The following is a 12,792-nucleotide window of genomic DNA, read 5'->3' as shown; positions in this document are numbered from 1 at the left end:
ACTAACCCTAAAATGTAGGTAGGGATAAATTTAGTCTTGCACGCTATGTCCCTAGCCATCCACCCGATCTTACCCCCGAAACGGGAGGCTTGCTGGACCAGTGCTACTGAGATGCCCTCACCTATGCAAATCTAAAGATAATATCATTTGAACATAAGTTCAAAGTTAGTTTAGGAGTAAGATTAAGTTACCTATGTCATCATAATCGAAATAGTCGGTTTTTTATATAGACAACGGTGTTATAATTTAAAAATGACTATTTCATGGTTCTAGTCTTACGTAAACTCTTTAAATAGTATGCTCCCACTTCCATGTTTCTACATGAACGATTCAGGATTACATCGTTTGTACTAACTATAAAGTGGGTCACATCCATAGCATCCTCAGAATAAGGCGTCAAACCTTATTCATACACTATAGGTCGTTTAGGCTATAAACTCGAACTTGATCCACGTTTATATCTCTACATAAAGTTCAAGTCTACACTATATAGCCTTGGGATATTAGTTTATTGGATTCAAGATTATAGTATTCTATTTTCACTAAAAATCCTCAATAAATACTTTATTGAATAGAATGTAATTAAAACTACAAACTACGAATTTTAGGACATAAATTCCAACATTTCGCACGATTCTTTAGATTTGGCTATGCGATCGTTTATTTTTTTTTTGTACACGATCTACCTAAATTTAAACGGATTTTTTAAGATTATTTGAAACATGATTGTTTAGATTTGGCTATTTTTGGTACACGATACCCAAATCTAAACGACATTTTTTCAAGATTTTTTATATTAAGTATACAATCTTGAACAACCAAATAATAGTTTGAAAAAAAAATTTAAAAATAGATATTTTATATTTGGTACACGATCTTGAACCAAATAAAAATTTGAAAAAAAGGAAGAAGAAGAAGAGAAGAAAGACAATAGAAAGAAAAAAATCGCAGAAGAGGAAGAGAAGAAAGATGATGAAGAGGAAGGGAAAACCTAGAATATTTAAAAAAAAATGGTCACCTTCATGGGTTTTTTTCATTTTGTTACATGGATCGTAAATATTTTGTCAGTTTGTTATATTTATGAAAATTTCCTTTAATTTTAGGGGTATAAAGACTTTGATTTTTTTTAATAATATTATTATTGATATAATGTCAAAAATAAGGTAGGTGAAAAAGTTAATGTCAAAAATAATGTTGCAAAACTGCGTCCCGACCCACGACTAGGCTCAATTGTGGATCGAGAATATGGCTACGATCTAAAATTGTGGACTTGGTCCATGATGCGGGATTGAAGTCATGTACATGGTACACGACTCTACTCACGTGTGTATCCTGTGTAGAAGTCAGTGTTGCAGTTGATTGCCACATTATCCGACATGCAAAGCGTCGTGGACCAGATACTTAGAAGGCCCATACACGACTTCGCCATCTCACCATTCTGCCTCTCGTTCAAATTCACAAAAAAAAAAAAAACTCCTCTTTCTTCCCATTCTGCCTTCCGACTTTTGTCGTCCCCCTCCTGTAGTTGTCGTCGTAGTCGTCCCTCTAGGTATGTTTATGTTTTTTTTTTTTATATTTATGTTTATATGATATGAATACATTTGTATGGTTTTGTTGTACTATATTTTTGTTTACATAGTGGAAATATATGATTTTGTTGAATTTAACTTAGTCGTGGATCAGATACACGATTTTGTTGAATAATGCTTAAATTGTAGTTCTAGTTTTTTTTTTTTTTTTTTTTTTTTTTAATTTTAGGTATCTTATTTGATTTTAGGTATATTATTTCGATTTTGTAAAACTTAATTCTTTACCGAAACCAGTTAGAAACAATTCTTAGAAAATAATCATGACATTAGAATCGAAATCCACCTAGTAGTATATTAAAATTTCAAAACTTAAAGTTTGAAGATTACAGATATTTTAAATGTTAATACATGTGGAATGTTGATTTAATTTGGTGGGTTTATGAATAAAGAGATTGGGTAATTTAGAATATTATGTTCAAATAACCTATTTTAGAGCTTCAATTCATATATTGGTTGCATTTTTGTAAAACTTAGGGCTTATTTTCATGTATTGATTAGGTTTTGTAGAGTTTAAATGTAATTTAGATATATCTAAAGTTTGGATTTGGATATTGAACTATCAGGCTTTGTTTAATTAAAGTGATGTACCTCAGATGGTGGTCCTGATATTTTTTTAAATTTAACAACTGATTAAATATGTCGATGTGATATGAAGATCTAGTTATTCTTGAACCTAATAATGATGAGGATAGTGATATAGATGTAGAGGTTGATGAATTATTTGGAAATGAAGAAAATATAAAGCATGAAAATGAAAAATGATACCATATGAGATATTACACAAATAAATTAGGACATTACTGATTCTGTTTATGAAGAAGGGTCTAAATTAGGAGATAGGAATGTATCTGTAGACAATTCTAGTTTAATTTAAAAAGGAATGTTATTTAACTGTAAAGAAGATCTTCAGTTGACCGTTAAACAGTATTGCGTGACAGAACACTACAAAATTATTGTATTTGAATCGAACCAAAATATTTGGTAGGCAACTTATTATAGGTTTTTTTATTGCCGACAAGTCAAATACCCTGGTACACTGTATATTTTTTTTCGCTTTTAAGTGATTTTGACTAGACTAGTATGTACTCTTGGGGTTCTGCATGCCTTACATGACTTTATAGGAAATTGTGTCGAGTGAGTAATGCATAATTCTTAGAAATAGTTGAGCCACTAATACTACTGCAAGTATGGTCATATGACATATTTCTATTGTAGCACCACGAGTTGCATTATAGGCTTTAGTTGATTGACCATTCAGTTTCAAGTATTATTTATTTATATATTATTTTTTAATAAAATTTGCACTCTCCATAACTTATTATTAATTTTTTTCACACATTTTATATATTATAGAATGGTGTCCTACCTGCATTGGAACAATCAACAAATATGTTGTTGGCGTATCGATAGATATTTGACCAACTGATGTACACTCAGGTAGTAAAGTATTATACGAATGTTGTCTACTTATTTTTTTGTTGTCTACTTATGTTTGTTTATTTTAAAAAATTAATTGGACACCATACACACTTGATATTATGGTATTGCTACCTAATCGACGTCAAAATGGTGAATGGGTCTAGACTTACATTGGCCCTATGATATACTTCCATAATGTTGAGTAGCATCTACCAAATTGTGTGTTGCGACAGTTTAGTATGCTGCAAATCCAACCATCAATGTGCTTTACAAAACCGACATTACACCAAATTGATTTAAGAGGCAAATACAGTCAAGATTGGCGTAGGATTCATGAGAACTATATCATAATGTGGCATTCACGATGTAATCATTGTGCACAAAGGGAAGCGACACACGAGCCAACTGTATCAGATGATTATTTTCCCTGGTACATGTCAATTATAAGAAGATTTATCACACCTAAACACGCTTACTATTATTGCATGGCAAGAATTTTAATATGATTTGTTTTATTATTTTATAACATGCACATTATTTAATTATATTATTTACAATTGTTCATAACAATTTTGTTCAAGACGTAAATGCTTACTCAATGAAACACAATTTATTAGATTTGAGCTCAATGTTGTGTTCAAACCTTGGAAAATATAGAACATACTATTCAATAGACCAGACGACTCAATGTTGCCGACATGAATCAAAGATACATTCGACGTAGACGATGATGCTGCAGAGGGAGATTAGAATAATGCTTAGTTTGTAAATCAATTTTTTAATTCATATAAATTTCTAAACCGCATTTGCATAATTGCATGCATGATAAACAAGTTTAGATAATAAAACATAAACCATCAACTTTATTCTATATAGAAAATAAACAAATTAAGGTTAAAGAACATCCTTAATAACAAACTCCCACTAAAGCATGGAATTAGAAAATTGAACTAATACCTATATGAGCAACATGCTTATGAAAAACTTTAGGTGGTAAACATTTAGTTAATGGATCTGCCACCATGGAGTTTGTTCCTATGTGTTCTATCAAAATTTGATCATTCTGAACTCTTTCTTCCACAATTAGAAACTTTATGTCTACATGCTTTAACTTTGTATTGCTTCTGTTGTTATTAAAATACATTATTGCTGACTTATTGTCACAAAATATTTTTAGTGGTTTTTCTATGCCAACCACTATTCGCAACCCAATGACAAATTTTCGCAACCATATTCCATGATTGGATGCCTCATAACATGCTATAAATTATGCAACTATGGTAGAAGAAATCATAAGTATTTGTTTAACACTTTTCCAGGACATAACTCCTCCAACCAACTTGGAGATATAGCCTGAAGTGGATCGTAAAGTGTCTTGGCATCCAGCATAATCAGAATCAGAATACTTAATGATCTCCAAAACTTATAATCTATGATAAGTGAGCATATAATCTTTTGTTCTCTGTAAATACCTCATAACCTATTTGGATGCTTTCTAATGATCCATCCCCGAGTTGCTCAAATATTTGCCTAACACTCCAGCTATGAATGCAATATCTGAACACGTGCAAATTTGAGCATACATAAGACTTCCAACAGCCGATGCATAGGAAACCTTCTGCATCTCCTTAATCTCGAGTGTGGTTTTGGGGCATTGACCTGAATAAAATTTATCACCTTTAGCAACAGGGGTATCTCCTGGTGCACAATCTTTCATGCCAAATTTACTCAAAATTTTTACAATGTAGTTCTGTTATGATAATCTCAAAATACCTTGAGAGCAATCTCACAGTTCAATTCCTAATACAAAAGAAACATCACCAAGATCCTTCATCTTAAAATTCCGTTTGAGAAACCTCTTAATGTCATGCAATAAGCTACATCATTACTTGCTATGAGTATGTCATCAACATATAACACCAGAAAATAGATTTACTCTTACTGAACTTGTGATATACACAATCTTCCATTATATTCACCTCAAAACCAACGGAGGTAATTACTTCGTGAAATTTGTGATACCTTTGATGAGAGGCTTGTTTGAGACCATAGATGGATTTTTTCAATTTTCACACCATAGACTTTGAATTATTAGATACAAAGTTTTCTGGTTGTACCATATAAATTGTCTCATCAATGTTTCCATTAAGAAACGTAGTTTTCACATCCATCTAATGTAGTTCTAAATCAAAGTGAGCTACCAATGCCATGATTACCCTAAAAGAGTCTTTCGATGAAACTGGAGAGAAAGTCTCTTTGTAATTAATGTCTTCCTTTTGAGTAAAACCCTTTGCGATAAGTTGAACTTTATATCTTTCTATTTTGCCTTGTGAATCCTTTTTGGTTTTAAATATCCATTTACAACCTATAGGTTTCACTTCTGATGGCAATTCGACAAGTTCCCAAATGTTGTTGTCTTTCATGGATTTTATTTCCTCGTCCATAGCATTTATCCACTTTTGAGAGTTAGAACTTTGTAGAGCTTGTTGGAAATTGATTTGATCATCTTCCATTATGCCAATGCCATCCTGATGTTCTTTGAAGAAACAAAATATAATCACCTGAAATTGCACTTCTCTTTTCTCTAGTGGATCTCCTTAATGGCACTTCTTGAGATTGTTGAGTTTGCAGTTCAGGGACTTCATTGTTGTCTTTTCTATAATTAGTTCCATAGTGAAGTCAGGAATTGGAGTCTGAACATCATTTATATCGACATTACAAAGAGAAACTAATTCATCTTCAAAGACAACTTTCTTTATGTTATCTTCCACTTTAAACTCAACATCCTCAAGAAATTTGGCATTTCTAGTCTCAAAAAACAATTTCGAATTGGGATCATAAAACTTGAAACCTCGAGAATCCTCAAAATACCTAACAAAATAGCAGCTAATAATTCTTGGGCCCAATTTCCTTTCATTAGGCTTGTAAGGCCTAGCCTCAGTTGGACAACCTCAGACGCGAAAATGCCTAATACTAGGCTTCTTTCCTGTCCACAACTCATTAGGGGTTTTAACTATTGCTTTACTAGGTACCCTATTGAGATATATGTTGTAGTCTTTAATGCCTCACCCCAGAGGAATTTTTGTAAAGAAGAATGACTGCTCATACTTCTTATTTTATTTTTTTCTTATTTTATTCCAAATAAAACAACTTCTTATCTCTTTTCATTTAAAACCATCAAATCTTCTTTTTAAACTCAAATCTCTCTCTCTCTCCCATCAAGTTTAATATGATCGATTAATCTTGAATCAACAACATGATCAATTAAACTTAAATTCACAATATGCATGATTAATTAAATCTTTAAACTACTACAAGATCACAACATGATTAATCAAATCTTGAATCAAGATCAATTCAACTTAAAACCAAAAAATGTTTAATCAAATCTTGAATCAAGAACCCAATAAAAAATAAACAAATTCCAACTATTTAACATGAAATTCATGCTTTGATACCCCTTGTTAGAATAAATATTTTCAATCTATATAATAGATTAACCTAAGGTCGTTCATGCCAAATTGTCAATAATAAGTTACACCAGATTCTATTGTCAAGAATAAGTTATATACTAGAATTCATTTCCTTGAATTGATGATGACTATAAACTGATGACCGTAAAATGACTATTGTCTTATTCAACCAAAACCCTTGAATACCCTTAGTAGGATTTTTCTCTTGATGGGATAGAAGAAAGAGTGTTTATTGTTTTGGTATATCGGGACCATAGCCCGAAGATTCTTTATATACTAGTTTAATTAGGATCTCCATTAAATCCTAAGCAATCTAGAAATAGGTTTCTACCTATTTAGCCAATAATCAATTAGGAATCTTAAACTTTAATTAAATAGATCACATGATAGGCCTAATTAAATAGAATAACCCAATGTGATAAATTATTAATTACCTGCATAGTCCACATTTTAATCATAAGTATTATTTAAATATATAGATTGTCGGGTTATTCAAATTATTAAGTTATTTTTAAACGTCTATCCATTGCTGTTTGTAAAAGAAGTTACTGTTATTCAGAATCCATGAAAGTTGCTAGAGTTCGTGGTCAGCATCACAGTCAGTGCGTTCGTTGAATTCGACGTCCAAGTTGCCAAGGAGAAGATAATGGAGAGGGAAGTAATGAGAAGTATGAAATTTGAGTCATTTATGAGGACAATCATGGAATTTCACATTCAATTTGTCAACTCATCCTTTTTTTTTTATAAAAGTAATCTAAAAAATCCTTCGCATCCTAAAATGTTTCTTCTTCTCTTTTGTTTTTGTTTTTGTTTTTTTTTTTGGTTTTTTTTTTAATTTCCATTAGAAACATGATTATTATTGTTATTATTATTATTATTATTGGTTGGGAAAGTTGAATGTTTTGTTGGATAATTGAGAATCCATTAAACATATACATTTGAAGTCTAACTTGAAAATAACTAAAACAATAAAATACCCATAGAACAAACTGTAAGGTTTCCATTAAAATAATACTACAAGAAATAAAAAAGAGAAAGCGACTTTTTCTTCATATTCAGCCTCTGAGAGAAGAAGAAAGAGGGAATGCTTTGAATTTGGAAGTTAAAAAATTCTTCAATTGCGTGAAATCCATTTCCATCTTTGCCTTCGGATTTCTCGATCATACAAAAACAAAAACCCCAACTCTTCTCCACCTTCAATTTTGACTCTAAACCTCCACAATTCTGTCTGACCGGACCCGACCAATTGATAACTGCAATGGTCGATCTTTCCGATACAGCTGCCGGAAACGTTGAAGCTGACGGGAAAGACATACCCTGCACCTCATGTGACCGCCAAACTTTACTCCACCAGTCCATGGGCGGCGGTAAAGGTATTTCAATTCTCCTTATATAACTTCGTTGTATCTCGATCAATTTCGCGTTTCTGAATTAGATTCCTTCGACCCCTTTTCGAGAATTGATTTGAATCTGATGGCTGAAATCGGTGATTCTTGAGGGTTTTTATTTTTTATGATTCACTGGATGATATGAAGCTTCAATTTAAGTGTTTTCTCAAATGGGTTTGCCTGATTCGTTGCTATTCTTTTCATTTATCTGTTTGTTTCCCTTTTTGGTATTTGAATTGCGACTTTGACTGGTTGAAACTTGAAGTTTTTGTTGCCTTTTTGCTTTGGGAATCGGATTCTACATTGGCTATTTTCCCAGTTTTATTACAAATTTCTTGAGTGGTTTTCATGTTTCTTCTTTGTGTCTTATAAGGAAAAATTAAAAACAATGATGATATTCCCCTTTCTAGTTTGATAATCAAGAATTTTGACCCTTTGTTCTTTTGCATAGCGGCTGATATTCTTCTGTGGAAACAGTGGCATGTTTCTTTCGGCATTATTGTTGTTTCTACGGTATTTTGGCTTCTAATTGAGCACTCTGGATTGCCATTGTTGACAACATGTTCGGATGTCTTGCTGATTTTGGTTGTCCTATTGTTTCTTCGTGCCAACTACGCTGCATTCCGAAACAAGTACGGTTATGGCTGACTTATGTTTTGATTCACTCTGAAGTTCTTGCATATCGCAGTCTTTTACAGATTACTTTTTGCTTATACTACTTTGTTCTTCCAGCAGATAATTTGTTTTCCTTGTTAGCTTTTCTTCATTTTCTCTCTTTATGCAGGCAACTTCAAACATTACCGCAGCTGGTACTGTCGGAGGAGTTTGTCAACAACGTAGCAGCATCGCTTCGGGCGAAAATCAATAACACGTTACTTATGGCTCATGATATCACACTTGGCAATGATTTCAAACTCTTTTTCAGGGTTAGTATTTGAAGCAACATTGAATGCGTGAATTATCATACGTGTGATGCATACTAGTCCTAATATCCCATATTATTGGAACTTGAATTAAATGGCCAAAACTGATAAGTATTTATTGGGTTTAAGTACTTTTCCTCTGGAAATAAGAGATTTAAGATATCCAATATAATATACACCTTCGATGATGCCATTTGGATGAGGCAACCATGAGTGGCTCAAGCCTCAGGTAGTGAATGATTTACAGGACAGTTTCAAGAATGCATGAACTTAATATTCACTTCAAGAGTATAATGTTGACTTGCTACTTCTTTTGTTTTTGGCTGCAATAATTTGATTAACCTTGCAAACACCTTTTGCAGATGGTGATCGGTTTGTGGCTTTTATCCGTCGTTGGTAGCTACGTTTCTTTCTTCACCTTTGCATATATTGGTATGTATGAACATCCTAAAACACTTGCATTGACATATCTTTAGTTTGTATACGTTTCATCTCTTGGTAAATTACAGTAATCAGTCACATTACTTCATTTTGATCCTCACCGACGAGTAAACATTCAGAAAATTTTGTTTGTTTTGTCCATACATCATTTCCTTTCATGTTTTTTGCTCCCATGAAATGAATACCCCTTTGTAATTGAGTCTTCTTAACGTAGGATGTTGATTTTTTCCATGTAACTGGATTACAGGAACAATCATCTCAATAACCATCCCTGCTTTGTACAGCAAATACGATAAACATGTTGACAGATACTGCGGAATGATCCGCCAACAATTTAGAAAGCATTATCGAGTGATGGATGAGAGTGTTTTCAGCAGACTCCCTGGTAATTTATCCAAGGATAAAAATCAGTGAAGAAACTCTGCCTTTAATTTTCTATAGTTTAACTGAAACCACAGGAAAATTGTAACAATGTTTCATCACGAAGGAATGCCTTGTTAACTGGATTCTTGAAGGTTATTGCTTGGCCATGTGTATTTCATACCCCAAGGTTTAATGATTTCAACCATTCTAGATCAGATATCACACATGTTTGTTTTTAATTGCTAGAAGAAAAGATCAGGGTTATGTTTTTTTGTTTGGGAGAGGCTATTTAGTGTTATACTTATGAATATTATCTTTTGAAACTGGTAAGTAGGGCAAGCTTTTGAATCTGGTTGGTTGGTCAAGGCCTAATAATAAGATAGAATTTCCTTTTTGTCAAGTATGGACCAGCCCACAAAAGGGCCCATTATTGAATACCCAACAATAAGTTTGTTGGTTTCTATTTCGGGAATCCGATAGAATGACAAAATTTGGGGAGCTGGTTAGAATGAATTATACCACAAAAACGGAATCTTTGCTTTACTCCTGATTGGGGTGTGGTATGATTACATGATATGTTACACTGTATTTTAAATGTATCATAATAGTGTATTTTTCATGCTCTGATATTGTGTTATATCCTAACACAACCTTTATTTCTAATAAATATTTGTATATTTATTTAATAAAATTATATCCTCATTGAACATTTACCTTCAATAAAATTTTTATATATTTATTTTCTAAAATTTTGAAAATATACCTTTAACTAATTCATAACATCCATTTTTTAAGATTTCGAAAAAAAAAATATAAGTCTAATAAAGTTTCTTAAATATCTTAATCTTTTTTATTATTTTAATTTTATATTAAAATTATTATATCTATATTTAATAAACTTTCATTTAATTGTTTTTCAAAATATCAAAATATTTTATTAATAAATTTATAAAACACTACATATTTGGTTGTTATATTAGATTCATCTTCATTTTATCTAAGATGTGAAAAGAATTTCTTCAATCCATCCAAACATTTTATCTAGTTTGGAAATCGTCATATTTCTTTAATAAAATTCAAACTCTTAACAAAGTTTTTATTTTTCTCCGTTTTTATAATTGAAGTGTCGGTCTTCTTTTTCAATTATTTTTTTTTTCTGTTTCTATGGCTCTACAACAAATAAGGTTGTTTTTTTTAATGATATGTGGAATGAAAATTCATAATATCATGAATATCGTTTTCCGGAGGTTTACATCTCATCCGATTCTGCATTCCAACAATTTGTTGATTGTATTCAAGGTAAGATTTTTTTTCCACTTCACATCTTGTTGTGTCTAATTTGACGGTTTATTGGCTTGGCTGCAATACTTCTAATCTTATTCGAATTGTTGTTGAAGATAAGAATGTCTCATAGCTTAGGCTGGTTTTATCAAAATTCTCTCAAAGTGATTTATGTGTTGTTGACTCAGTGATGTCCAACACTTCAGAAAATACAGAGTATTTGAACTCTAGTATAGCAGGAAAAGAACATTATGTCCAAGAGCCAGAGTTGGATTCCACAATAATTGATTTTGAAGCTTTTAAATCCTCGCAATCTGATATCCTCATTAAAAAAGGTGCACTGTTTAGGGATAAATAAAGAAAGCTATTTATTTGCTTGCTCTCAATAATAGTTCTAAACTTACTATGGTTTGGTCTAATCATACTTCTTTTAATATATGTTGTAAGGATTTGTCTTGTGGTTGGTATTTACGTGCATCAGTCAATAAGAAAAGTGGTGGGTGGGTGGTTCGTAAATTTACAGATATCCACCATTGTGCTATTGACGTTGTCAATGATGATCATAGACAAGCAACATCTTACATGGTTGTTGAGTGTATGAAGTCCTTTTTTAAATTGAATGACAAGGTTTCATTTTGTCCACACGATGTTATTAGTTATATGAAAAGGCATTATGGTGTGAATGTAAGTTACGACAAGGTGTGGAGAGGTCGTGAGATTGCTTTGAATTCTATTAGGGGTTCTCTTGAGTCATCCTATGCTCTCTTGTCAGCATTCTCACATGCACCGACTGAAAAAAAAACCTAGGTACCTTAATTTTTCAAATACAACGTAATTTAATTTTCGTTACATTTTAAATTGATATGATATTTACTTTTGACTTTATTCATTTCACGACCATATATATCAGAAGAAGCTAATGAAGAAATAGGTTTAAATATGATCTTGTGGCTCTTGCTGCTTCTGTAGATGCTTGGAATTACTGTTTACATATAATATCAGTTGATAGGGCATCTATGAAGAATAAATACTAAGGTACTTTACTTACTGCTTGCATGCTTGATGGTAATTCAAAAACTGTCCCTTTAGCTTTTGCTATCGTTGGTTCAAAGAACGATTTGTCATGGTCTTGATTTTTTTGCAACCTTAAGGCGACCTTTGGTGAACCCACTAATCTTGTTATTGTATCTAATGCTTATAAGAGTATAGCTAATGAGCTTAGTTCTGTGTTTCATTCAGTAGAGCATGGTTTATGTACATTTCATTTGTATAAGAATCTAGAAAAGAACCACAAGTCATGTCCAATTGAGGATTCTTTTCCAAGTTGTGCTAGAGCATATACTACCATTGAATTTGAATATCACATCAGAAAGTTGTAAGATGTTTCTCCAATTATTAGGCATGAGTTAGAGGAGATTGACAAACCGAGGTAGGCTAGGGTATTTTTTCAAAGGAAAAGATATTCATTGATGACAACCAATATATCCAAAAGTTTGAATTCATGGTTGAAAGAAGCACGAGAATTACCTATTATTTGCCTTCTAGAATCTATTTGTGGTTTGTTTCAAAAATGGTTTTATGAACGTTGTACTCATTGGAGTTTCCAACGTACACATCTTTCTACATACGCCGGGATATAATTTGAGAAGAATCAAAGAACAGTCGAGCAATAAATGTAAGGCTTATTTTATTCCAAAAATTGTATTTATCATTTTAAGAGTATAACTCGTAACCTACATTCATAATTATTTGTTGCCAGATTTATCCCACAAATCAACATGAGTTTGTGCATCATGGGACAGAACAGTTTCTTGTCATCATCCAAGACCATACTTGTGTTTGTTGACGGTGGGACCTTGATTTGATCCCATGCTCCACATGCATTGCATATTCCTCAAGAATGCTTCATATTCAT

General features: G+C 32.2%; 1 protein-coding gene across 1 annotated transcript; it reads left to right on the top strand.

Moving 5' to 3' along the window:
• Nucleotides 1-7,443: 7,443 nt before the first annotated feature.
• On the top strand, nt 7,444-9,811 carry LOC103496616 (reticulon-like protein B16). The gene is made up of 5 exons (XM_008458551.3): nt 7,444-7,854; nt 8,321-8,501; nt 8,654-8,795; nt 9,155-9,224; nt 9,481-9,811. The coding sequence occupies exons 1-5, from the start codon at nt 7,740-7,742 to the stop codon at nt 9,645-9,647; spliced, it is 675 nt and encodes a 224-aa protein (XP_008456773.1). The 5' UTR covers nt 7,444-7,739; the 3' UTR covers nt 9,648-9,811.
• Nucleotides 9,812-12,792: the final 2,981 nt, after the last annotated feature.

Source organism: Cucumis melo, chromosome 3 (assembly GCF_025177605.1).
Source record: "Cucumis melo cultivar AY chromosome 3, USDA_Cmelo_AY_1.0, whole genome shotgun sequence".
Lineage (NCBI taxonomy): Eukaryota > Viridiplantae > Streptophyta > Magnoliopsida > Cucurbitales > Cucurbitaceae > Cucumis > Cucumis melo.
This window is presented reverse-complemented; position numbering and strand designations above follow the sequence as displayed.